This window comes from Trichosurus vulpecula, chromosome 1 (genome assembly GCF_011100635.1).
Source record: "Trichosurus vulpecula isolate mTriVul1 chromosome 1, mTriVul1.pri, whole genome shotgun sequence".
Lineage (NCBI taxonomy): Eukaryota > Metazoa > Chordata > Mammalia > Diprotodontia > Phalangeridae > Trichosurus > Trichosurus vulpecula.
In genome coordinates, this window is record NC_050573.1 from 530,794,939 (window position 1) to 530,822,620 (window position 27,682).

At 39.4% G+C, this 27,682-nt stretch overlaps 1 protein-coding gene across 1 annotated transcript in view; it reads left to right on the forward strand.

Annotated features, from left to right (window-relative positions):
* MAD1L1 (mitotic arrest deficient 1 like 1) overlaps positions 1-27,682 on the forward strand; it is an 882,417-nt gene that overhangs the window by 14,727 nt on the left and 840,008 nt on the right. The window contains exons 3-9 of the mRNA XM_036741311.1: positions 2,229-2,369; positions 4,370-4,549; positions 5,552-5,676; positions 19,510-19,591; positions 20,837-20,967; positions 24,316-24,430; positions 26,352-26,413. Coding sequence (XP_036597206.1) covers positions 2,229-2,369; positions 4,370-4,549; positions 5,552-5,676; positions 19,510-19,591; positions 20,837-20,967; positions 24,316-24,430; positions 26,352-26,413 — 836 coding nt within the window. The remainder of the gene's footprint in view (positions 1-2,228; positions 2,370-4,369; positions 4,550-5,551; positions 5,677-19,509; positions 19,592-20,836; positions 20,968-24,315; positions 24,431-26,351; positions 26,414-27,682) is intronic.

Sequence of the window (27,682 nt, forward strand, 5' to 3'; positions counted from 1 at the left end):
TTTTCTTTGGCCAACCAGAGTAGGTCTAATCCCTCTTTCACACAGCAGTCCTGCAAATACTTGAAAACATTTAGCATGTGCCCCTTAATTCTTCTTTTCTCCAGGTTATACCTGGCTGTTAATTTGTTTATTTCTACAACTTTTTTGTAAAATTTTTCTCTGTCATCCTCTGAAAGATAATGTAGATTCACATCTTTAGAACTGGGAGTGCCCTTAAAGGTTATTTAACCCAGCTTAGTCTTTACAGATAAAGAAATAAATTCAGAAAGAAGTGTTTTGCTAAGGTAACACAGGTAGTAATTCACAGTGCCTGGATTCAAAACCAGGCCCTGCGATGCTAAGTAAAGTGCTTTATCCACTACTCCATACTGCCCTTCTGAAGGGTTTTATTTTTCTCTCTTGTTAAGGACAGAGTCGTCTGATCCCTAGCACCTTATATGCTTAGATTTAACCTCAATGAGAAGAGGGGGATGGTAGGGGATGAAAAATACCATGTTAACTCTCCCTTCCCCACGGGTATCTTCTATTCTCTGTACGTTGAGCTTCATTGTAGTCTTTGCTTTTGGTTATAGGAAGTATTGCTGGATTAAATGATGTATCTGGTGAAGTATTTCTGTTCAGGAAGACCTGAATTCAAATCCTGCCTGGGACATTTACTACCTGTGTGACTTTGAACAAGTCACTTCTGTCAGCCTCAGTTTATTCATCTCTAAATTGAGGATAATAATAGCATCTACTTCCCTGGGTTCCTGTGAGGATAAAATTAAATATTTTTGTCTTGTAAGGCATTTTTGTCTTAAACTTAAAGAAGTATTATAAGGAAAATAGCTATGAGAATACTTCACTTCTCTAAGGAGAAACCTGAAAGTTGTCCTTCCATTTAGCTGCAACTTCTTTTTCTTCTGGTTTCATTTATTTATTTTTGTTTTTTTAAATACCATTTTATTTTTTCCCCAATTATATGTAAAGACAATTTTTGGCATTCATTTTTATAAGATTTTGTGTTCCAAATTTTTCTCCCATCCTCCCCTCCCCTCTTCCTAAGATGGTAAGCAATTTGATATCAGTTACATATGTGCAGTCATGTAAAACATATTTCCATATTAGTCACAGTTGTGAAAGAAGAAACAGAACAAAAAGGAGAAAACATGGAAAAAAAGACAAAAAAAGTGAACATAGTATGCTTCAATCTGCGTTCAGACTCCATCAGTTCTTTCTCTGGATGTGGGTAGCATTTTCCATATTTTCCAAGTTGAAATTGTCTTGGATCTTTGTGTTGCTGAGAAGTCATTCATAATTGATCATCATACAATGTTGCTGTTACTATATACAGTGTTTTTCTGGTTCTGCTCATTTCACTTTGCATTAGTTCATACAAGTCTTTCCAGATTTTCTGAAATCTGCCTGCTCATCATTTCTTATTCCATAATAGAATAGTATTCCATTACATTCATATACCATGACTTGTTCAGCCATTCCCCAATTGATGGGCATTCCCTCAATTTCCATTTTTTTGCCACTATGAAAAGAGCTGCACATATAGGACCTTTTTCCTTTTTAATGATCTCTTTGGGTTACCGACCTAGTAGTGGTATTGCTGGATCAAAGGGTATGCACAATTTGCTTGCCCTTTGGGCATAGTTCCAAATTGTTCTGCAGAATGGTTGGATTGGTTCACAACTCCAGCAACAGTACGTTATTGTCCCAATTTTCTCATATCCTCTTCCACATTTATTATTTTCTTTTTTTGTCACATTAGCTAATCTCCTAGGTGTGAGGTGCTACCTCAGAGTTGTTTTAATTTGCATTTCTCTAATCCAAAGTGATTTAGAGCACTTCTTCATATGACTTCATCTGGAGTATTATGTTTGATTCTGAGCATTACAGTTTAAGAAGTATATTAATAAGCTGGAAAGTGTCCTGAGGAGACTAACCAAGATGGTGATGGGCTGTACAAGAATGATGGGTGAAAGATTCAGAGTCAAATTTAGGCTTGATGTTAGGAAAAACTTGCTAACCTTTAGAGCTGTCCAAAAGTGGTGTGCCAGAAAAGAGTGCCCAAAGTGATAATGAGTTTCCTGCTCCTTATAAGTCTTTGGGAGTGGGGTGGTGGTGAAACAAGTTTGTTATAGTAGGGTTTCATTTCATGTATGAGTTGGACTAGATGGCCTCTGAGATCCCTTCCAACTTTCACATTCTGTCATTCTGTGTTTCTGTGATTTCCACAGTTGGAGGAAAGAGCTGAACAGATCCGTTCAAAATCTCACCTTATCCAGATAGAACGGGAGAAGATACAGATGGAGTTGAGCCATAAGAGGGCTCGAGTTGAACTTGAGAAGGCAGCAACAACCAATGCCAGGAATTATGAGGTGGGTATGAGCTAGAAGCTAAACCATTTCTAGACAAGCCTCTCAAGAGAACTGGGTTCTTGTGTGATACCTGCCAAATAAATAAGTGCCCAGTCAGCTGAAAAATCCCACAGTGACATGACAGCATGTAGCCAGAGGAGCTTTGGGTCTGGAACGCTTAGGCATTCTTCCTCTGGGCCAATTATTTAAATGGCTTAGGTAATTGGAAATGCTTCAGATCCTTGACAGTGATGAGTTGGAATGGTGACAATTCCAGCACCCACATGAGAGGAAATGAAGCCTAAATGATGACTCTGAAAGTTTTTGGGTTGAATGTGCTTATGAGTTTACTGAGCTATATTGCTTAAGTAAGCAGCCGTGTCTAGGATTTGACCTCCTGGCATTCTTCCTTCCTCTGGGAAAATAATAGAAGTATTGGCAGACACCAAGTATGTAATGGAGGAATTGGGAAAAGTAGGTGCCTATAAAGGAAACCCCCGGCCCATCCTTGGACAAATTGCACAGAGTAGGGTCTTGCATTTTGCCTGAGTAGTGACAGAGCCTTGCAGAGCAGCAGGCTGGGCTGTGATTCCTCAGCTCCTCTGAGGTGATGTGGCATAATCCTCCTTTAGTATGTAAATCCCTGACTTGATTTGCTTTGATTAGCAGAGCAATTTGCTATGGGTTTTTCAGTAAGTGCTAATCAATTTTAGCAGAAATGCTGGCAGGGTTGAAAGCTGAGAATTGGATTACAAAGTCTTGGTCTCTTCCCTCTGCCTCCCAAGCCCCCTTTCTCTGAAGAAACTTTTGCTGTCCTTTTTATATGAATGTTTTTATACTTTTTCTTGCTTGGTCTCTATGAAAACAGTGGAGATAGTTTCAGCATGATATTAATTTGATTTTTTTTTTTAAATCCAGATGATGTGATTCCCTGGTGATGATTTGTTATGAAGTCCTTGGCTTTCAGTTAGCTTGAATTGGGATAAACCGTGAGGCCTAGACTGGGGAATGTTATGCCTTTGTGTCACTCCCCTGACTGGGCCTTGCCTTCATCGAAGTTTTTGTGTTAAGTGGATTTTGCTGGCACTTTGGTTCAGTTTCAGCAGTTAAGCTGTGAGCTTGCTAGCAGAGTGGCTAGCGGGAGGGCTCTGTGTTGGAGCCTGGAGAGTGGGATTGAAGAGCTCGACAACTGTCCTTGCTGTCTTTTTTCCATGGGAGGAGTGGAAAAGGGCCTGGACTGGGAATTAAGAAACCTGAGGTTTTGACTTTTCTCTACAACTTACTAGTTAGTTATGTGATGTTTCCCAAATCACGTAATCTCACAGTCCATTTCCTCCTCTAAAAAATACCAGGTTGTTTTTATAGATAAATTTTTATTGATGAATTTTTTTACATCACCAAAATTTCCTCTCTTCTTCTCACAGAGTCTTCCCATATAATAAATATTTTTTAAAGATTAAAAAAAAGGGAAAAGAAAAAATCAGCAAAACTGATAGATGCTTTGAAAAAGTCTGAAAATAAGTTTAATATAATATAATATGGACATTCCGTTTCTGTGAAAGAGTGGTGTGGAGGTATCTTCTCACATCTCTTCTTTGGACCAGTAGTTGTTCCTTGTGATTTTTCATTATTCGCTTTTGATTTTTTTTTTTTGCGGTGGTTCTTTCCTTTTACATTATTGTAGTCATTGTATATATTGTTTTCTTGGCTCTTCACTCTGCATCAGTTCTTATAGATCTTTCCATGTTTCTATATCCATCATCACACACATCATTTCTTGCAGTGCAATAATATTCCATTACAATTAATACACCGCGGTTTGTTTGGCCATGTCCTGATCGATGGGCAGCTACTCTGTTTCTAATTCTTCGCCATCACAGAAAGTGCTGCTATAATGACTTGTTTCTCCTTTGTTGCAGGGGTCACTGTGAGTTGGCTGTGATACAGACTTAGCCCACCCTATTTCTCCCCTAGACTTTATTCTGTGGAATTGAATGGAAGTTATTTTCTCTCGTTTATAGAGAGAGGCTGACCGCAACCAGGAGCTCCTGACCCGTATCAAACAGCTCCAAGAGAGGGAGGTAGAAGCAGAGAATAAATTGAAGGAACAGATTGAAATCAATAGGTCATGTAAACAGGATCTGGACACAGCAAACAAGAAGCTCCAGGAGAAAGAGAACAAGTTATCGGAAGCTAATCAGGTGAGTCTTTGAAAAGCATTAGAGATCACACTTCCAGATGGTGGGAGTTACAATTGGAGGGAAACTTAGGGATGATATAGTTCATCTTACAGAGAAGTTGAAGCCAGGAGAGATTAATTCACCTTCTAAAGGTTACACAGGACCAAGGGTCTCTCTATGATCTTTTAGCTTTTTTTCTTTGGGGTGGGGGTGGAGGCTTCTATTTCTTTCTGTTCGCATGTGATAATTCTAGAGTACCAAAGACTCTAAAACTCGGGCAGACGCTGTGTTCATTCTTAAGTGGCTCATCAAAGACTTTGCCATTTTACAAGAAGGAGCTAAGACCGAGGACTCTTTTCATTGGTGTCCATGGTTGTTGATTCTGAAGGGAGATGAAGGGGAAGAAAAATCAAGGAAAGGAAAAGGTGACAGCAAGCCATCTGTATTCCTTCTGCCTCCTTTCTTGGTGGCTATTTGGATGCTGCCTAAAGGTTATTTTAATCTGATTGTTATAAGAAGAACAAGACTGGAGCTGGGGGGTGATGTTGGCTTGGTGCGGATGAAAGCACACTGACTCTGCTTCTATAGTCCTGTTTCTCATGGATGCTATTTATTGTTAGTTACTTTCTGTGTGATTCTTACTTGTAATATAAATGGGTACTCCTCTAAAACAGTCTTAGGATCACTGGGAATAAAAACTGGTTCCTTGAAAAGGGAGCCAGTTCATTCTCCTGTTGCATGTTCTGACTGAGAAGAATGCTTTTGACCCTGCAAGTGGGAGAGTAAGTCATTAAAGCGAGAAGTCAAGTGACAGATTGACAGTGATAGGCCTCTCTTTATTGACTCTTTTTTTTTGGGGGTGGAGTGGGGTTTATAAGTCTGCCTGGGCTTTTGGCTGAGTGGCTTCACCTTTGTTTATCAGTGTTTGATATCACCACATTCTGCCTTAGTAATTAGTTAACCTGATGATCTTGGCATTTTCTTTGTCTTTCCCCGCCCCCCCCCCCTTTCTTTTGTATCCAGAACATCAGTGAATTAAAGGGGAAAATTTCTGAGTTGCAGTGGAATCTAATGAACCAGGAGATGCAAGTGAAGAACTTGGAATCCCAGAAGCAGGAGCTGACGGAGCAGTTAGATGTACAGAACAAGTGAGTACAGCACAACAGCAGCCCTTTCAGGAGAAAAAAAACCAAAACAATCCAAAACCTGTTGCCTCTTTGTAGATGCTTTGAAGGGGGAACTTCTTTCATGGATTTTGCTTTCTATTGGTTAAAGAAAGGCTTCTCTTTTTTCTAGCTGTTCATGATCTATGAAATTTTGAATGCTACCATTGTATAGAAATTAATATGCTGTTTTTTCATTCTAACTCATATACACACGTGTATTAGGAGGGCAGAGTTTATAATTTCAAAGAGGATCATATATATGTCTGAAAGGTTTGGAACCGCAGGATATAAGAAACTCTCAAAGTAGGAGGCAGAAGAATGAAAGCATATATTTAGGCTCCACAGTAACCAACCCATGAACCAGCATCCCCATTTTGATATATTGATCAAAAGCTTCCAGGCCCAATAAGTACGCCTTGAAAGAGTAACCAGGAGGCTACAGAGAAGCATGATTGTGTAAAGCAAAATCATGCTTCCCCCTCTATGGTAAAAAGATTACCCACTGGCCTGAAGTCTTTGTTCAGCTTCCTCCCGTAGGTCGGCTCTGCTACTGGTAGCTCCTGCTTTAGCTTTGGCTGTGGCTGTGGCTGTGGCTGTGGCGGTGGCTGTGGCTGTGGCTGTAGCTGTAGCAGTAGCAGCCTCTGGCTCCAACGGAAGCTGTTTTTAACCATCCGGCTTCTGTGGGGGTGTAAGGTACGCTGGGGAAAGCACAGGTTCTTTCGATCAGCTTAAGCAAGGGAAGCAAGGTGAAGGGGCCGACAAGCTTACTCCAGTCCAACATACAAACAGCATTCAGTTAGTTCAGGGGAAAAAGCCAAACTATTCAAGGGCACTTGTTGACTAAGTGCTAAGGAGCCCATTTTTGGTTACCAACACAACATGGTTCCTTCTCCAACTCCATTATAAATGAGCAAAGCCCACATGATTTACTGAAATGAGGTTATGGCAGTCTTATAGGATAGTCATAGGAAAAGCTTAAGGTTAAATTATTGTTATTTATTGTATTAATGATAGCTAATCTTAAACTTAATCCTCTGTTGTCTTGATTAGTAAGTAGCTCCATAGGCTAAGGTCTAATGTAGTTATGCAGTAGGCTCAGAGTTTTTTTGTCATTATTAAGATTCTACAAGTGTGAGAAGTCAATAGAATTATAGAATGTCAGTAAGTCATTCAACAAGCATTTATTAAATACTATGTGTAGGGCATAGCACTAAGTGCTGAGGATACAAAGAAAGGCAAGAAAAAAAAGGTCCCTGTTCTCAAGCAATGTACATTTTAAGAAAGGAGACAACATGGACCTTTAGACATCATTAGATCTAGTTCAGCCCTCTCAGAAAGTGGAAGGGACTTGTCCATTGTCCAGACCACGGGAGAGGGCAATCGTGTGCCTTGAGCAAGTTTGCAAATGTTCTTATCCCCTTTCTTTCCAAATTAAGGCATGAACAGTTTTACTTCTTAAAGAGTGATTTGCTTCAGTTTAGATAAACAGCAGTAGAAACAAAACCAAATTAGTTTATGTATAAGTACAGTCACAAATTAGTGGTTGTAACTTCTCTTTTTATCAGTGAATTTATACCCATTAAAAAACCATCAAAATTAAGGAGCTTTACATTATTTTATTAAGTGGAAAGATGATTTGACAATTGGTCTTATGCCATTGATAATTCTACCTAATTCAAAATTATTTTCAGTTTGCTGAAGCCCCTTTTATATTACTGTTTTAAAAACATTTGGATAGCATCCATAAAGGGTCTACTTCTGAATTAGCTGGAAAATGTTGAGTTGCTGCTGATTCTACTTAGCTCAACATTACTAAACAGAATTTAAGCATGTCAAGATTTTCACAGCCAAATTACTTGCAGCCCTTTGTAATTCCATCCATTCTAGAATTCAAAAGCTATTGTGGTTTCTTGCAAATTTTCACATTTGTGAATGCATTGCTTTAACATTGTGTTAGAGGACCAGAGTGTTTCAGAATGAGTGACCTTTAAGAGATGTCTGTAATTTGTTCATTAAAATTTTCTTCTGGGTGGTGGAACCTGAAAGGAATTGAAAAACTTTTTTTATTAGTCTACAAAATTCAAGAACTACCTCATTTAAACAACCTGCATTAGTATTTATTTACTTCATTAAAACCTGTGTGGTACTACATTACAAATTTGTTTTATTGAAGAACATTTTGTTGTACTTTATTTGTCTTTACTCACTATAACTAAAGTAAAGGATGTCATTAAAGAAATTTATGATCAATAAAGATGGGCTTGACAGATGATGAGAACAATGGACAACTTATGTGCTTCACTGGTCCTTGAGATGTGAAGAGAATAAGGAAGGTCCTGAACACACAGTGGGAATCCCCCAAGCTTATAGGAAGACATGGACAAATGTTGTATGGTATGGACAGGGAGGGGCAGTTCTGCATGGATGGAAGGAATATATATATACACACATTGCTGGGATCGTAGATTATTTTACTATTTGAGTTTTTGCCATAATGTCATAACCTCAGCCTCCTGTATTTTTATTATGAATCTCAAGCTAAAGTCATTTATGAAGGATATTTTATGCCAATCCAATCTGGTGACAGTACATTGTATATATGTGAAATATTCATGGAGAATCCTGTCATTGACAGTATTGACATATGCAGGTATTGTACTCATCTTCTGGGATATAGCATCATAGGTATGGTTAAATACAAACATTTTTGAGAAATGATTTCAACTTGAATATCACAGACCCACAAATTAGAAGTTTGGTTTTGGATTTTATTATATAAGTAGTTCATAGGAAAAGTGTTTTGTTTTGAAATTGAATTGATTCAGAATTAACTGTTTTTGTATTTTGTTGTGGTTATTCATAAGCTCAATAAGTAGCAAGAAAGCCTTCATTATTCAGACTTCTCATTTTACAGTTAAAACTACTGATTTTTTTTTTTTTGCACAAAAAGAATGGGCTCTGAAACACATTTGAGAATTTCCTGTTACTTTTGATTAGGTTGACTGATGAATGTTATCATCAATAAAGTGCCCTTTCACTTTTTTTCATTGACTTCCTCTAAAAAAAAGGTATTCCAATGATTTCTCTTTCTTTATTCTTAGGTGTAAGTTTTTATTTCTTTGTTAAAGTAATAGGTATCGTTTTGGGGGAGCAATAGTACATTATACATTGAAGAGAATGCAAGGAAAACAAAATTATGATTTGGTTTACAATGTATTACCCAACCAGGCTTTGTTAAATTTACAATGAGAGATCGCTTGTTAAGACCATTAACCTGTAAAGCAGGGATTCTTAACCTGGGGTCCATGAACTCATTAAAAATATATTTCAATAACTGTATTTCAGTCTAATTGGTTTTCTTTATAATCCTGTGTATTTTGTTTTATGCACTTAAGAACATTATTCTGAGATGATGTCCACAGATTTCACCATATGGCAGAGAGGTCCATGGTACTCATGGCACAGTAAAGAATCCTTGCTTAGAGCAAGTGACATTCATTCATCATCTTGGCTCACTTTGAAGTTGGAAAATAGGCATCTTTATTTTGCTTGAAGTCATCTTCTGATTGATGACATCTGATTTAATCATTCATATTTTTTTAAGGATGAGAGAATCTTTTAAGCTTACCAGTATCCCTTTATTCTCCAGAACAAGCAAATCCTGAGAGTGAACTCCTTGCCTCCTTTAAAAAGAAACTATCACTTAGTGAAATTTTTTTTCTTATCATTTAGCAAAATACCTGTAGCTGGCTGGCTAAGCCCTTGTTTTTGGCTATTGGATTATAGAAAATTCCTGAATTTCAGAGTTGCATATATTAAAAATACAGTACTTTTCAATTTTTCCAGTGACTCATGCATCCATAGTTACTCATTTCTTTATAGCTGTAGTGATAGGCTCTTTGTTGGGCCTCTTCCAGCTTTTTTCTTAAGTCTAGCTTTAGACTGTTTTTATTCCACTTTAAATCCAATTAAAGATCCCTATATGAAAGAAAGGAAGTAATTAATTTAACTTTGCCTTGCCTACTTTATAAATAATTAAGTCTGACAAATTTTTTTGTGAGTACAAAGCACCCCATTTTGGAGCCTCTCCCTCTTAGCTACTATAGTTTGTATTCAGAAATACTAGTCATCATCTGATAGCCAGAAATAAATACTTTGATTTATTACTGCCTTTATTTTATTCTTAGTAATGGTCAGGTGACAGGTCAGTAACAGCGAATTGGTTGTTGACAGCTTCATGGTATTTGCTTTCCTAATTACTTGACATCTATTGATGGTGCCTGGAAACAAAGTAAAAAATGCAGATCAACACAATTGGAACTGAAAACCATCAATCACTTCCTTCTTTAATATAAGCATTGTACTATATTGATTTCCAGATATGGGGATCTATCCTTACTATACTCCACTGAACATAGCAATTCTCTTCTGCTACTAGAATATAGATTACAGCAAAGTATAAGCATTTGGTGGTACGGTAGGAATAGCAATTGTTTTATGTTGTCTGAGATGGGTTCTCTTTATTTTCTTTTATTTATTTATTTTAAATTATTATTTATTTAATATTTTTAGTTTTCAGCATTGATTTCCACAAGAGTTTAAATTACAAATTTTCTCCCTGTTTCTACCCTCCCGCCCACTCCAAGATGGCATATATTCTTATTGCCTCGTTGCCCAGTCAGCCCTCCCTTCTGTCACCCCACTTCCCCCCATCCCCTTTTCCCTTACTTTCTTGTAGGGCAAGATAGATTTCTATCCCCCATTGCCTGTATGTCTTATTTCCTAGTTTCATGTAAAAACTTTTTTTTTTGAACATCTGCTTTTAAAACTTTGAGTTCCAAATTCTCTCCCCTCTTCCCTCCCCACCCATCCTCCCTAAGAAGGCAAGCAATGCAACATAGGCCACATGTAATTCATCGTGCAAAACTCTTCTAAAATACTCATGTTGTGAAAGACTAACTATATTTTGCTCCTTCCTATTCCTATCCCCCTTTATTCAGTTTTCTTCCTTGACCCTGTCCCTTTTCAAAAATGTTTGCTTTTGATTACCTCCATCCCCGATCTGCCCTTCCTTCTATAGTACCCCCCTTTTTTTATCTCCTTCTTCCTTCTTTGCTGTGGGCTAAGATACCCAATTTGAATGTGTATGTTATTCCCTCCTCAGGTCAAATCCGATGAGAGCAAGATTCACTCATTCCCCCTCACCTGCCCCCTCTTCCCTTCCAACAGAACTGCTTTTTTCTTGCCACTTTTATGTGAGACAATTTGTCCCATTCTATCTCTCCCTTTCTCCCTCTCTCATCCCCTAATTTGATTTTATTTTTTTAGATGTCATCCCTTCATATTTGACTCACCCTGTGCCTTCTGTCTACACACACACACACACACACACACATACACATACACACACACATACACATATACACATACATACATACATACATACATACATATGCATATTCCCTTCAGCTACCCTAATACTGAGGTCTCATGAATTATACACATCATCTTTCCATGTAGGAATGTAAACAAAACAGTTCAACTTTAGTAAGTCCCTTATGATTTCTCTTTCTTGTTTTCCTTTTCATGCTTCTCTTGATTCTTGTGTTTGAAAGTCAGATTTTCTATTCAACTCTAGTCTTTTCACTGAGAAAGCTTGAAAGTCCTCTATTTTATTGAAAGTCCATATTTTGCCTTGGAGCATGATACTCAGTTTTGCTGGGTAGGTGATTCTAGGTTTTAATCCTAGCTTCATTGACTTCCAGAATATCGTATTCCAAGCCCTTTGATCCCTTAATGTAGAAGCTGCTAGATCTTGTGTTATCCAGATTATGTTTCCACAATACTCAAATTGTTTCTTGCTGGCTGCTTGCAGTATTTTCTCCTTGATCTGGGAGCTCCGGAATTTGGTGACAGTATTCCTAGGAGTTTTCTTTTTGGGATCTATTTGAGGAGGCGATCAGTGGATTCTTTCAATTTCTATTTTACCCTCTGGTTCTAGAATATCAGGGTAGCTCTCCTTGTTAATTTCTTGAAAGATGATATCTAGGCTCTTTTTTTGATCATGGTTTTCAGGTAGTCCAATAATTTTTAAATTATCTCTCCTGGATCTATTTTCCAGGTCAGTGGTTTTTCCAGTGAGATATTTCACATTGTCTTCTATTTGCTCATCCCTTTGGTTCTGTTTTATAAAATCTTGATTTCTCATAAAGTCACTAGTTTCCACTTGCTCCAATCTAATTTTCAAGGTAGCATTTTCTTCAGTGGTCTTTTGGACCTCCTTTTCCATTTGGCTGATTGTGCCTTTCAAGGCATTCTCCTCCTTATTGGCTTTTTGGAGCTCTTTTGCCATTGGAGTTAGTCTATTTTTTAAGGTGTCATTTTCTTCATTATTTTTTTGGGTCTCCTTTAGCAAGTCATTGACTTGTTTTTCGTGGTTTTCTTGCATCACTCTAATTTCTCTTCCCAATTTTTCCTCTACTTCTCTAACTTGCTTTTCCAAATCCTTTTTGAGCTCTTCCATGGTCTGAGACCATTCATGTTTTTCTTGGAGGCTTTTGATGTAGGCTCTTTGACTTTGTTGACTTCTTCTGGCTATATGCTTTGGTCTTCTTTATCACCAAAGAAAGATTCCAAAGTCTGAGTCTGAATCTGAGAATGTTTTCACTGCCTGGCCATGTTCCCAGCCAACTGCTTGACCCTTCAGCTTTTTGTCAGTGTATGACTGCTTGCAGAGTAGAGAGTACTTTGTCCCAAGCTTGAGGGGATGTGCTGTTGTTTTCAGAGCTATTTCTACACAGCAGGCTCTGCCACACCAGTGCTGTTTCTCCCCCAAGAACCACCAACCTGGACCGTCACTCAGATCCAAGCAGGCTCTGCACTCCTGATCTGATCTGCCACTTAATTCCTCCCACCAGGTGGGCCTGGGGCTGGAAGCAACTGCAGCTGTAGCTCTGGAAGCAGCTTCAGAGCTGTACCACCTCTGCTGCCCCGGGGTGTTGGCTGACCATGAACTCTTTTCACTCTGTCCCTGCAGCTTTTCCCACTAACCTTCTCTGTTGTCTTTGGCATTTGTGGGTTAGAAGTATGGTAACTGCCACAGCTCACTGATTCAGGGCGCTAAGGCCCGTTCTGCCCGGCTCCTGGTCTGGTTGGTCCAGGCACAGCCCACGCTGGGCTCTGCTCTGCTCCACTCCCAGCACGGTGTGATAGAACATACTCAGCGACCATCCAGGCTGTCCTGGGCTGGAACCCTGCTTCCCCTTGCTATTTCATGGGTTCTGCAGTTCTAGAATTTGTTCAGAGTCATTTTTTATAGGTGCTTGGAGGGACCTGGGGAGCTTTAGGCAAGTCCCTGCTTTCCAGCCACCATCTTGGCTCTGCCCTCCTGATGGGTTCTTTTTAAAGGAGGCCATTCTCAGGATTTGCTTGTTTTGGAGAATTAAGGGATATAAAAAATCCCGCCAGTGGGAAGTGGGTGTTCCTGAGATGTGGTGTGATTCTCTTTCCTCCGGTTAGCGTGGAGGCATGAGGAAGCAGTGTCTATTTGTAGTAATTATTTCCTTTTTAATCCTCTATACTTACTCATTTTTATTACTTTTTATGGCTCATTTTCATGAGCCATTTCATTGCATCCTAGTCCTAAGGCTATATTACTAGACTAGCCTTGGTTATGCCATTGCTCAAAATTGGTGGCAGAGCGAACTGTAGACAAAGGCCATTGCTTTCATTGATATGTGCCTTGGAAGGCATGATATTGTTAAACAGATTCTTGGAGTTATCACTGTAACACGTATGGATTGGATAATAACAAATGTCACCAGTGTTGCATCGTGTTATAGTGTTGAGCTGTAATCACTGGAATGGCTCAAGGTTGGCCCAGCCTGAAGCATTTGGGGTTAGTCAGGACTGCAGTGACTTTCTGGATAATTTTGTGGTTGAAATTGAGGAAGGGCTATGCAGAGGAAATAAAGCCTCAGGTAACTGGATGGCCAGATACAGGAGGCTCGGTACCCTGTGGTTGCAACAATTTTTAGTATAAGAGGAACCTTCTAAATGGGATAAGGATAAGGCTCCCATCTACAGCCTGATGGATTCATGAGGAGCTTGCCAGGAGAGTAAAAATACTGTAAAACCTCTACTCTTTGCTTCTTACTAACACTTTTAGAAAAGCTAGAACCCTCATAGAATGAAAACAGTTCGTGCATTCAGCAGTTAGAGACAGATAAATATGCTTTTGTTTTTAAAGGATTGTGTCTTGAAGGCAGAAGGGCGCATCCTATGGACTTACTAACAGCACAGGTTAAGAGGGCACTTCTCATTGGGTCAAAGACCAGTAGGCCACAGAAAACACCCAGAGGTTTTGCTGGAGAATATGTTGAATTCTGCTTAGATGAGGACTGTAAGGGAATAAAATGGAACAGGAGTTAGGATGAGAATTTAAACATTGCCAGTGGTAAGAGTGCCTTGGATCTACTCTGTTACCATCCTCTGGGGTGAGGTGGCTTCCTTCACAGGGAAGTTGGAGATGTGTGTCTTTTCACTATCATGGAATTTGGAGGGTAGCAGGAGAAATTTTAACAACAGTGTAAGGAGTCAGTTTAAAAAGTGCTAGTGGGAATCTTGTTTAAACAGCCTAATGAACGTCAGTTTATAAAGAGTTAGTGGGAGCAAATGTAGAGCTTCTCTGGGCTGCAGATTTCCATTGGCTTGGGATGCTCACCACTGACTGACTCTTGTAAAGCCTGTTAAATCACTTAGAGGCAATTGTCTTTTGTGTCTCTTGGTGCCTAAATCAGGAAAATCATTATGAGTGTGTAAAGATGAATTGTCTCTGCAATTCCTCCATGATCAGCCAAGAAGAGGTTGAAATTCCTAAAAGAAATGCATTTGGTGAACTGGACCTATGTTGCTCCCATAGACACTCTGAGGATGGTTGGCAGGGGGGACTTTGATGTTAGGTAGGTTGTAGGTGATTCCCTTCTCCCTAAGCGGCTTTGAATGTGGCTTCTAAAGCATGGGTTTGAAAAGATGATTAATTATTAGCCTGTGGAATTTAGCAGCCCCTTAAATGGTATCCTGATATCTGAGATTAAGGCAGTAAGGATCTTTCTGCCCCACTGAAACTTAGGACATTCTCCACAGCCCCCATCTTGATTAGTTGGGTGAGCCAGCTAAGTCTTTGTATCCAAACCCTCGAGGGCTGAGGTCCCCCTGAGGCTCAGGCTGCTCTAACTGCAGGAGCACTTGGTGACTGGAGGGCATATGCCTGAGTTAAGTTTCCTTGGAAAGGGGAAGAGGCACCAGATATTTAAGGGGCTGCTGGATATAGGCAACCAGCTTACCATCATACTGAGAGACTCTCAGTGGGTCCATAGGGACACTCCAGTTTTCACCAGGGGTTTTGGTAGAAGACTACCTAGGGAAGGGGCATCCTTGCTGGGTTGGAAGTAGGCTACCAGGGTCACAGTTGGGCTAACCAGGATATTGTTGGATGGATATTTTTACTTCTTGGGAGTCAGTACCTGTATGCGTGCTTATGGCAACAACTGTTCTGGTTATTATGTGTAGAGACAAATAGAAGCCTTTGAAGTCTTGTGTACTTAAGATTAAATGATATTGGGGCCCTGGGTGGAAGGATGTCAAACATAGTTTCTTTTGGTGTTGGAGATGAAGGAGAATGGAATTTCTCAACATACAGAATCACTTTATAATAACATGTGTGGCTGGCGAAGAAGATGTATGTTACCTGGAGCTTTGTAATGGATTACAGGAAACTGAATAAAATTGCTACATCAGTTTCAATCCCTGTGACTGTTTTTGATACTGTAAACATGTGGACCAGGCCATACGCCGGGTGAATTGTATTGAGTTATAGATCTTGGGAATCTTCTCTGTTCTCCTGCCTGAGACGAGTCCAGGATAGTTTGCTTTTATTTGGAAAGGAATTTGGTTTACCATCACTGTCCTTCCTTAGTGTTGTCTTCTGTTTTGTATTGCTGATATCTAAAAGAGCCACATTTCTTGAAGGCATGGATGTCCACCACTCTTTTGATGATATAATATTGACCGGACTCTAGATCTGTTGGTGACTAATGTGAGGTAGACAGGGTGGGAAATGAGCCCTATGAAAATTCTTGGTCCAACTTGTTTAAAGTTTTGGCCTGAGGGGAAGCCAGATGATATAGTCCATAATAAGATAACTAATTTTCTTCTACAATTAAAAAGTAACTCAGATGCTTATTTGATCATTTGGTTTGGGGAAACCCTATTCTCACCCTGGTTATTTTGTTGGCCTCCATCTATTGAGTACTGATAAGCCTGCCTCTTAAGTTGGACCAAGAACAGGTTGTAGAATTGGAAGACCTAAAACAGGCCTTTCAGCAGTCTTTCTTCTATTGAATCCTTATCACTCTGTGGGGCCTGTGTTTTTAGAGATCTGTGGTCCTGAGGGCTAGTCTGAATGGCACCTTTGTCAGGCACCAAGGGGAGGCCAGAATAAATGACTGGTAGACTTGTGGGTCTATCAGCTTCTTGAAGTGGCTACTTGGCTACTTGCTGGCCTCTTATTGGGCCCTAGTTGCTACTGAGATGATGGGGGATCAAACCATTACCCTTTGTCCAAAATTACCTATTGCGAATTCCATGATGTAATGTGGCCCTTCTAATAAGATGGGTAGGACATAGGAAGCTTCCATTGTTTAATGGAAATGTTATACTCGAGATCATGCTTGTCTAAGGCCCGTGTGTACATGTGCACATGCGTGTGCCTGCACATGCTTAGTCCCCCATCATGAATAGTGCTCTTTTTTGCTAGTGGTATAACCCTTCAGTCAAGCCTCAGGGCTTTGTCTCTCCTGATGGTCCAAGAGACCTATGATTACTTGGCCTTTTTGTCTGTTTTCCTTTTGGCTCTGACCGTAATGTGAGAAATGTGCACAACTGGACACTGATGGCCATTAAGTTATGTCGAGATAAACTGAGGTATGGGGGTCTTGGCACATTTTCGTAATCGAGAGGATCATGGCCAAGTTGTGAATTGTAAGGATGGTTTGTAAGAGAGCTTTGAGGGGTGCTGCAGATAGTATCTTCATCTATGCTAACTCTGGAGCAGGGGCCGTGGGTCTGGAGACTTAAAACATATAGGACAATTTCTAGACAGCACAACTTTTTCTCCCTTTGTGATCAAGGTTGATGAAAGAATTTTGCCAATGTCTCCTAGACATTATTTTTCCTCTGTTGAGCCTAATAATCGGTTTGATAACAACAGAAATATGGGACAGGTAACTGGTGCGGTGGATAGAGTGCTGGGCCTGGAGTTCAAATGTGGCCTCAGACATTTACTAGCTGTGTGGCCCTGGGCAAATCATATCCCCCTATTTGCCTCAGTTCCTCATCTGTAAAATGAACTGGAGAAGGAAATGACAAACCACTCTGGTATCTTTGCCAGGAAAACCCCAAATGGGGTCATGAAGAGTCAGACATGACTAAGATGACTGAACAACAACATGGCAGAAATTAGGGACTGGGTCCATCCTCAGTCTGGACATGGTAGCCGTGAATGCTTTTTGTGGTGGGTATGGGATTATATGATCTCCCAACTAAGGAGGAGAGAGCTGCTTAGCAGAAAACTGCTGTTCAGTGATGTTCCTCATGCCAATTGGAGCAATCCCCTTTGAAATATCAGTGTAGCTTGATTCTGCTTTGTCCTTGACCTGCCTTCAGTTGACACATGGATGGTATTGCTCATTTTCCTCCATCTCAAGGCAAGAGCTTGTTTGTGCTTGTGCAGGTGATATTTATTCAGGATACTGTCTCATGTTGCAGTGCCAGTGAAGTGTGCCAGTATCCAAGCTCTTTCAGGACTTATCATTCTTTCTTATAGACTTCCTACACCGTAGCTTTGTATCACGGTGCCCATTTTACTGTGAAACATTTCAAAGATTGGGCACACTGCCAACACATTTGCTAGGTCTTTGATCTCTGGTGTCATCTTCAGGCATCTGGTATTAAACACTGGAATGAGCTATTGAAGCAGAAGCTCTATCATCATACCATGATTATTGGGGTCAGGGGTCTTCTTTTCCAGGACTTGCATCTGTGATTGATGATCTAGTGCTGTGCTAGAAAGGGGGATTGCTTTCTATTTTAGTGGTTTCTTGGATATGTCCTTCAAGAAGGCTGCACCTCTTTGGATGAACTACTTTTAGGCTTGACTCTTTCTGTTATTCCATCCCTGGTATGAAGTCACCTGGCCCTTTAAGTTCCCAAGGCTCTTGGGTTCAGCATCCTGGGCTGTCTCCATCGGGATCTGAGGGAAGATGCTAATCAGTCAACAAGTGTCTACTATGTGCCAGGAACTATACTAAGTGCTGGGAATACAGACAGGAGCAAAATATAGTTCCTGCCCTCAGGGAGGTCACAGTCTAATAGAATGTGGTGGTGGTCTGACTTGCCTAACATGTGTTGCCTCTTACCTCTCCCTCAGGGGGCCCTGCTGTTTCAGCTAGGCTGGCTTGTCTGCCCTGTGGTTGGCCACTGGTAGAGATGGCTGACTCTTTTTCCACAGGAATTGTTTCTCCAGATGATGGCTGTGAAGGCTGGACCTGGAAGCAAGACTGGTAGTCTAGGGATTGTGACCACTGGTAGGGCTCCTTTGCCTGTCTGCATATTGGTGGCAGTAGTTTGGTCAGTATGTGCTGATGAGGAAGGTGGGCCACTTCTATGCAATGATTTTTCTTCACGATGATGGCTATGGGTGCTGGGCTAGAAGCAGATTTGATGGTTTAGGGCTGGGTTACTGCTATTCCAAGGATTTTGAGCTCAGGGACCTTAGCCGTTTTCATTAAAATCTGAGGTGAGATAGTGATCAAGGTGGTGGTGGTGGTTTGATTTGTCTGGCACTTGCTCTTTACCTTGGGATACCTTGCTGTTTCACTGAGGCGGTCTTGCTTGTCCTGTGTGTGTATTTTCACTAAGCTCTTCATCCATTGGACTATATTAGGTTTCTTCCTAAGGACAAAGTTGTTTCAAGGTCAATTAAGTGGTAGAAAGTCCCCTGGAATATTTTTGGGACCTTTCTCCCAAGGGGATGGCATGTGGTAGGACCAGAATTTGTTTTATGTAGCATGGAATAGTTTTCCTTTTAGAAGGCAAGGAAGCTTCCTTGAGATTTAGTTGATAATGTAAGCATAAAATTCCTGCCCTGTGGGGAGTAGTAATCTGAAGTCTGGTGTAATTTCCACTGTCCTGAGGGTTGTTGTTTTGTGTTGCAGCCCTGACAAATGTGAAGGTTGGGGGAATAGCATATATTTTTAATAATTACACCCTTTTAAATCCTTTATTATAATTTGTTATTTTTATTGTATGTTGTGGTCAATGAGTAGTATTTCATTACATTCTTATCCCAAGGCTGAATCTTTGCACTGAGCTTAGGCCATTGCTCAGAAGATGTGGCATTTGATAGCCAGAGACTACTATTGATAAAGGCCATTTCCTTTCATTGTTTTGTTCCTTGGAAGATTTCTTATTGTCCAGCTATGGCTTGAGTAATCATTGTAAAGTATACAGATTAAGTAATAGTATACCATAAGTAGAATTTTTCGGTATCAAAAAATACATTTACAAAATATTAAAAAGTATTGTTTTATACCCGTAGCTGCTGCTTACCTTACTTGCCCTTAGTTGTGGCTCTGCCAAAGTCATACAGATCTTATTAATACACTTCCATTGAATGGACTTTCATATTTGGAATTATGCTAAATTTGTGAAATGCCTCCATATATTCATACGGTAACTCTCTTGTCTATTCAACAGAAAATGGCAGGAAGCCAGCCAGAGAGTCCTGGAGCTCCAAGAAAGCCAGTGTCTTATAGCTGACAGTGAAAAGAAAATCAAAGTGAGTATAGTACTATGTTGGTTTCTTCTTCCCTCCAAGTTAGGGAAAGGTGTTTTTGTTTTGTAGACATTTTACATGATGGGCCCGGTATTTCTGAAGGACAATTCAGAAATGTATTTGAGGTTGGGATGGTGTGGACATTCTTTAGCTAATTAGCTCTGTGTTCGATTGGGCCATCTCAAACCTGTGGTCCCTGGCATTAGGTTAATTGCAGTTCCCTTAAATGTATTAAATAGCTCTTTGCTCAGACAAATACGTAATTGATTAACATGTCTTTTTGAAGGGAAATAAAATGGATGAGTTTTAATATTATGGAATGCATGAAATTTGAGTCTGTAGCCACTGAGCTAAAGATATGGCTGATGAGGTTAATTTGGCTAATGAGGCCAAATTTGTAGTCTTTGGACCACTTATCTTCGCTTTACTAATAATCACCTGGCAGGATAAGGTATTAGACATTGAGGTCCTTACTCAAACTAAACTGCCAGGCATTCAAACTCTGCTTGAGAGAGTGCAACTCTGGACTGGCCATGTTGTTTGGATGTAAAACGTACACTTGCCAAAAAGACTATTTTATGGGGAAATCACACAGGGCAAGCATTCACGTGGTGGTCAGAAGAAGTGATGCAAGGACACTCTGAAGGTCTCTCTCGAGAACTTTGGAATTGATTGTGTGACATGGGAGACACTGGCACAGGACCTTTCAGCGTGGCATTCCCACATCAGAGAAGGTGCTGTGTTCTGTGAGCAAAGCAGAATTGAAACAGCTCAAAGGAAACACAGGATACGCAAATTTAGAATATCCACCCTAAATGTTTACATGGGCTCTTTGTGCCTGAGCTATGGTAGAGCATTGTGAGCTCATATTGGTCTGATCAGCCACATTTGGATACATTGAAACTTGACTCTAGCATAGTGATGTCATTTTGTTCCTCTTTGAGAACAAAGGACAACAACCAGCTAACCAATCAACCAATAATCACACATTATACCTCTAATCCTCTTAAGGCATCTAGAAATAAGTGGATTAGGTGTCTGTAGCTGCATCAAGATAGAGACATCCCCACTGTTTAAAAAATGAGTCAAAATTTCTATCCTGATACTGAGTCAGTAGCACTATATGATTTCCTGAAGTACAGAAAATTTCATTGTTATTGAAAAAGAAATTTGCTAAAGTTTAGTAGTTCGTCAGCAGGCCTTCAGTGCGTCCATGTTCCATGTTTTTTGGGTCTCTGATCTTCTTAGGAACTGGAGCAGAAGCTCTCTCTGCAGGAGCAGGATGCTGCCATTGTGAAGAACATGAAGTCAGAACTTGTACGGTTTCCAAAGTTGGAGAGGGAAGTGAAGCAACTAAGGGAAGAAAATGTCTACCTGAGGTAAAGGGGGAAGAAAAAAAAGGGTCTGTTGCTGGCAGAAACTTAAGAGCCTTTTGTTTCTCAAATTATTATTTCAATTTCCTAGAATCTCAGATAGGACCTAGTCTCATCCATACCAGATTAGGAGATCCTCTTCAACACCCTACATAAGTGTTTAAGTGTGGTGTCTGCTTGAAGATTTCCTGTGATAAGAAGCTCATTACCTCCGGAGGTAGCCCATATCACTTTTAGACAGCTCTAGTCATTAGGAACTGAAATCTGCCTCTCTTAATATCCTGTTCATTGTTACTAATTCTGTTCTCTGGGGTCAAGAAAAACTAGTCTAATTTTCTTCCACATTATAGTCCTTCAAATACTTGAAGACAGCTATCATGTCCTCTCTAAGACTCCCCTTCCTGCCCCGCCTCCCTGCCCCCCCCCACCAACCAGCCCAAACCTTGGAGTCATCCTTGATTTTTCCCTCTCTCTCATCACCCATATCTAATCGGTTGTCAGGTTTATTAGATTGTGCCTTCACTGTGTCTTTCTCTACACTCTAGTTCAGGCCCTGAAACACTGCTCCCCTGGACTATTGTAAAGGCCTTCTAATTGTACTTTATGTATGATAGACACTTAAATGCTTGTTGGATTGAATTAGTGTGTTCTTTCTTCTAGTGTCTTTCCCCTCTAATTCATCTTATTCACTGCTGCAAAAATCATCTTCCTAAGGCACAGGGAGAGAGAATAAAATACAATAAGGCATCTCATTGTCCTGCTCTATGATAAAATAGAAACATCTCTGTCTGACATTAGAAATATTCTGCAGTCTGACCACTTTCCTAATTCATTTATATTTATTTCCTTTTTCAGAAATTCTGCATTCTAACTCAAATGGCCTATTTGCAATTCCTTGAACCTCACATTGAACTCCTTTCTTTTTGCCTTCATGCATACTGGCTCCCATATCTGAATGGTCCCCATCATCCTCAGCCTTACCTCTTAGAATAGCTAGTCTTTAGTCTCAGCCTGCGTGCCTCCATCTCCGGTTGTCCGTGCTTGTCTTTTCTCATCTGTGTATATATGTTATGTCCTCCCAGTAGATGTAAACTCTTTGAGGCCAGGAATTTGTTCGGTTTCATTTTGTATCCCAAGCACCAGGTATAATGTCTTGTACCTAGTAGGTGCTTAATGCATGTTTGTTGAATTAAAATCTGTTCCTTCATTCAAGTGATGATAAAAGTATGAACCAAGAAAGGCCAGGGACATAGTACAGTGGCTCACCACTAGAGGAAATTGTGTTGATTTTATTTACATTGCTGTCATTCCGTATCATGTTCTTTTCTACTCTGCTTCAGTTAATACAAGTCTTTCTGTTTTTCTCTTTTTTTTTTCTTTTCTTATCTAGTAATATTATGTTACATTCATATGCCATCATTCAGTTATTCTCTAGTCACTAGGCAAATGTTCTTGTTTTCAAACTTTACCATAAATAATACTGCTAATAACCTTTTTGTATCAGAGACTTCTTTTTGTCAATAACCTGTTTGGGAAGTGAGATTTTGGTTGGGTTCAAAAGGTACAAACAATTGAATAACTTTATCACATAATTCCAGATTGTTTTCCTGAGAAGTTGAAACAATTTGCAGATCTATCATCAAGGAATTGGTATGCCTATAACCCCTCCATCAACGAGTTTTCCCATGTTTCTGTAATTTTTATTCTTTTGAGTGTGAGGTGAGTCATAGGATCTAGATTTAAAGATGGAAGGGACCTTAGAGGACAGTTAGTTCAACCCCCTCATTTTATAGGTGAGGATACTGAGGGCTGTAGAGGTTAAGTGATTTGTGCAGAAGTCATTTAAGTAGTAAGGTCAAAGAAATAATAAGTGCCAGAACTGGGGTTTGAATTCAGGTCTTCTAGTAGGATAGTTTTAATGTGCATTTGTCTGATTATTTGTGATTTTGAATAGTTTTAAAAGGTGCTTATTTTCATTTTGTAGTTCTTTTGAAAGCTCTTGTTCATGTCCTTTGACTACTTGTTTATTAGGGAATTACTATTGAATTTAAAAATTTATGTTAGTTCCTTATAGATTTTTGGGTTTGGCTTTTAATAAGGTTATTACATGCAGCAATTTTTTTTTTTGCCAATCCAATATTCTTATTCTAGCTGCACTTACTTTATTTGTGCAAAAGATTTTTAAAAGTTATTTTTATCAAAGCTGTCTATTTTTGTCTTTTTTTGAGGTTTTTTTTTATTTTTAGTTTACAACGCTTAGTTCTACATAATTTTGAGTTCCAGATTTTCTTCCCCCCCATCCCCCTCCCTCTCCAAGATGGCATGGAATCTGATATATCTTCTACATATAACTTCATGTTGTACTAATTTGCACAATAGTCAAGTTATAAAGAAGAATTATGTCCAATGCAATGAATCATGAGAAAGAAGAAACAGAATAAAAAAAAAACCCAAAAACAAGAGAGAAAAAAAAAACAAAGGGAAAAAAAAAAGGCGAGCATAAAGTGTGCCTCAATCTGCATTCAGACTCCATAGTTCTTTCTCTGGATGTGGATAGCACTCTCCATCGTGAGTCGTTTGGAGTTGTCTTTGTACCTTGTATTGCTAAGAAGAGCAAAGTCCATCAGGGTTAGTCATCACCAAATCCATATATCTCTGGTCATATATAATGTTCTCCTGGTTCTGCTTTGCTTGCTCAGCATTATATCATGTAGGTTTTTCCAGGTTATTATGAAGTCGGTATCATCCCAATTTCTTATAGCACAGTAGTATTCCATTACCTTCTGCCATTCCCCAATTGATGGGCATCCCCTTGTATTTTTGTCTTTTGTGACCTTTAATTTCTGTTGTCTGGTTATAAACTTTTCTCTTATTCATAATTATAGATAATATATTTCAGTGCTTTATCAATTTGAAATTGATAAGAGATGTGAAAGATGCTGACAACCTATTTTTCAAACTACTTTCCAGCTCTCCCATCAGTTCTTTTGAATACGTAGTAGCTTGGAGTATATTTGTTTCTGCTACTCCAGAATTTATTTTGAGGCATTATTTTAAAATTTTTTGAAGGGGAATTTGGGATACCTCAGACAAGTCCCTGCCCTATGCCATTTTGGCTTCACCTCCTTGGAGTATATTTATAAGAAACAAGTTATGGATGATATGAAAGTAATCAGACTCTTCTTGAATAGCAAAGCTTTGATAGGGAGAGTCAGTTTTCTAGACTAGGATGAGACCAAGTCTCCTCTGGCTTGGTAGATACTGTGCATTTGCTGATCAAGCCTAGGAGCTGGTTCAGGACAAAGGATTGGTTGCTTTATAAATGGTTGACTGTTCTCTCCTTGCTGCCACCAGAGAAACGAAAGAGAACATTGGCTTGTTGAAAGAAGAAGTAGAAGGACTTCAGAGAAAACTGGAACGTCATGAGAAGCTACAGGAAGATATGGTGGCCTTAGAATTGGAGAAGGAGGTGAGGATCTGTCCTTAAGAGGCTTGCGGTATAGTGAATGTTGTCTCCTTATCTACCTAGCTTAGCTTTCTTGAAGGACCTTAGAACCTTAAGTCTACTTTGATTTGTTTATTCAAACTGGCCATTTTCTTTTTTTCCCCCCCCTTAAACCTCAATCTTTATCATAATGGTTCCTCTAGTAGTGAGAATAAGAGAATGCAAGATATGCTTTGTTTGGGAGAGCTTTTTTTCCCTCTGTTAATATACATGGACCATAGTTTCCTTCAGACTGGACCTTCTTTTGTAACATATCTCCGGATTTCTGTCTGAGGATAGTTGTCTCAGTTTTTAAATCTTTAACTTGAAGAGACCCTTATTATTATACATCTACAGTATGTGTCCATGATAGATTTACTCACAGATGAGCTTAATTAACTCTCCATGCAACTGCAGAGCAAAATTTTTCTAGAAGACGTTCTTCATCATCTTTTATTTTTCTACTTTGTTGGTGAAACTCTAAATTTTTATTAATGTCTTTTGTTTTTTATATCCCCGTGGTATTTTCCATTATCTGTCCCAGATGACCCTCCTAGAGACCCATCCCATATAACAAATAGTATTTTTTTTAGATAGAAAGTAAAGAGGAAAAACCAATCAATTCATGGAAAAAGTCTGAAAACAGGTGCTGTGTGCAACACCTGTGGGCCTCCCACCTCCATGAAGCCTAGAAGTGTCCTCTTACATCTCTGCTTTCAAGTCATGCTTGACCTTTATAATTTTGCTATGTTAGCAAGTGATGTAATGAGGGGGAAAAGGATTAGAACCCATCCTACTTCAATCCTAGTTCTTGTTTCTTTTCATTCCTCTTTGATGATGTATCATTCTAGTAAGACTATTCACTTGTATTAGGACTAGTTATGTAAAGTTTCTTGAGGTCAAGGGCCTAATGCAGTTGAAGGGTATATGTGAAATAACTGATGAATGGATTCACTTACTTGATTTTTTTTAGTTTGATTGTAAAAATCTCAGTCTCCAACAAGATGGCAAAGTCATTACAATACTTTGACTTGGCGGCTGTGGGGTTCCATCCTCTTCCAGTAGTGGGAAGAATCTGTTCCTATTATCTTTTCTTCTGGGCCTAGGGATTTAAATCATATAGTACATTCCTCAGGTCATGAGAAAAAGAAAGAAGCTGGTGGGGCTGGGTTTTCTTTTTGGGTGGGTCGAGAGTAGGTCATGGGAAGGCATGCTTGCGATTTCGTTAATTGTGTTGAGCTCTTAGGTAGTAACTTCCCCTACTAGTAGAAATCTATACCTGCTATGCAACTTACAAGAGCGAGTTGCAGGGACAGGTGGGGCATTGAGGGGTCAAGGGATTTGTCCAGAGTCACACAGTCCATATATATCTAGGTAGGCTTTGAACCTCAATCTTCTTGTCTTTGGGGCTAGTTCTCTTTGCTACACTATGCTATCTCTAGTGGGGCAGCCATTGCTCATGATTCTGGATTCTTTGGTTGGTTCATGGTTTTGCAGTAAGGGGCTAAGGCTGTTTCACATTACTTTTTGTGTTTTGGGATGTATATTTTCAGTTACAGAACTAGACAAGAATGAACCAGGGAAACATGCATTGGAACTACAGCAGTTGGGGAAAAAAACCTAGTTGTTTTCAGAAGAGGCTTACTTAAAATGTTTATATTTTCCTAAAGAGGTAGGAGATTATAAAAAAAAACAAAACTGGGGATCCCTTCATTTACTGTCATATCTAGTCAACCCTTAGATTCAAAGAGCAGTTGTGATTTGGCCCTCAATGTCATTGTGAATCAATATCCATCATGCTTTAATCATGAGATTGCAAAAGATGTTGAGTTTTAAGGGAGATTGTTCCTGGAATTTGAGATGGAAGGAAACAGTTTTAACCCATTATGATTTCTTTGACTTTTAGAAACTGCTGGAAAAGCTGAAAAGCTGGGAGAGACTGGATCAAACCATGGGCTTAAATATCAGGTACATAATAAGAATGTGTGAAGTTATGCTGTCCCCTCTTTTAGTTTTCACAACTGTGATGGCTTAAATGTTTCTTTTGAAGAAGTATTCCTTGATTTCTCTGAATCAGATTATCTTAAGACCCTGTCTTGATTTTAATTAATTTGCATGTTAGTCTGTGACATGGTGAGTTCATCATGACCTTCAAAGACAAACTCAACTTGAGGTATCAGAATATTATAACTTTGAGGATATGAAGGTCCAGGTTAAAAGGGTTGGTGCTAGATAGCTACATGTTTTGACATGTTTAGCAGAAGTATAATAAATTTTAAAGTCTTTTTCATCGTTTTGGAATTTGAGGACAGAATTTGTAGCTTGTGATATTAGATATCGAAAAACCGTAAACATTTTGACACTTCAGCATATATTGACTTTGATTCGTATGTGATCTCAGAGTGTGCCTACTCCAGTGGTACAGATTGGTGAGACACATTCATGCTTTCTCTTCCCATGTGATGATTTTCTATGTCTTCCCATAATTTTTTCGTGTTGGGTCCACCAAACGTATTTATTGCCTTCCTGTGGTTCTCTTGACGTTGCTCTAACACCATTGGAGTTTGACTAACCACTCTTCTGGTGCAAAATGAGCATATCCTTGATAACTTGGGAAAAATAGGATTTATTAATAGTGTGGTCTAGTGTAAGTAGTATGAGATTGACATTCAAAGAATCCGATAGAGATCTCAATTTTGCCACTGTTACTCAGGCAAACAATTTAACTGATCTGGGCTTCAGCTGCCTCATCTTTGAAATTAGGGAGTTGGATTGGATGGTTTCTTAAGGTCTCTTCTAGCTTTAACCATTTATGATTTGTGTTCTATGATTCTAAAAATCTAGTCCTTTGATAAAGATCCCTAATTTAATATCTGTCTGATTTTTAATCTTTTGACCATACTTTTGTTTTCATCTGAGTGAAGAGCTCCTGGTAAAAATCTTCCTCTGCTAATGCAGACATCCATTGATCGCTGTTTACAGTCTTAGAGAATTGCCTGGGGATTAGGTGACTTGCTCAGGTTCACACAGCCAGGGTATGTGTCAGAGGGAGGACTTGAAGCCACATTCTCTTGACTCTGAGGTCATCTCTCAATCCCCTGTGCAATACTGCTTCTCTTTAATAAGTATTTAAAAAGAGGTTGAAGAGGTCAGGAAGATGAACAGACAGTTTTGTACATAGATGCTGGCAGAAGAAAGCTCTCTGTTGTCTCTTCCTAAAGTTGAAAAAGTTAAGTA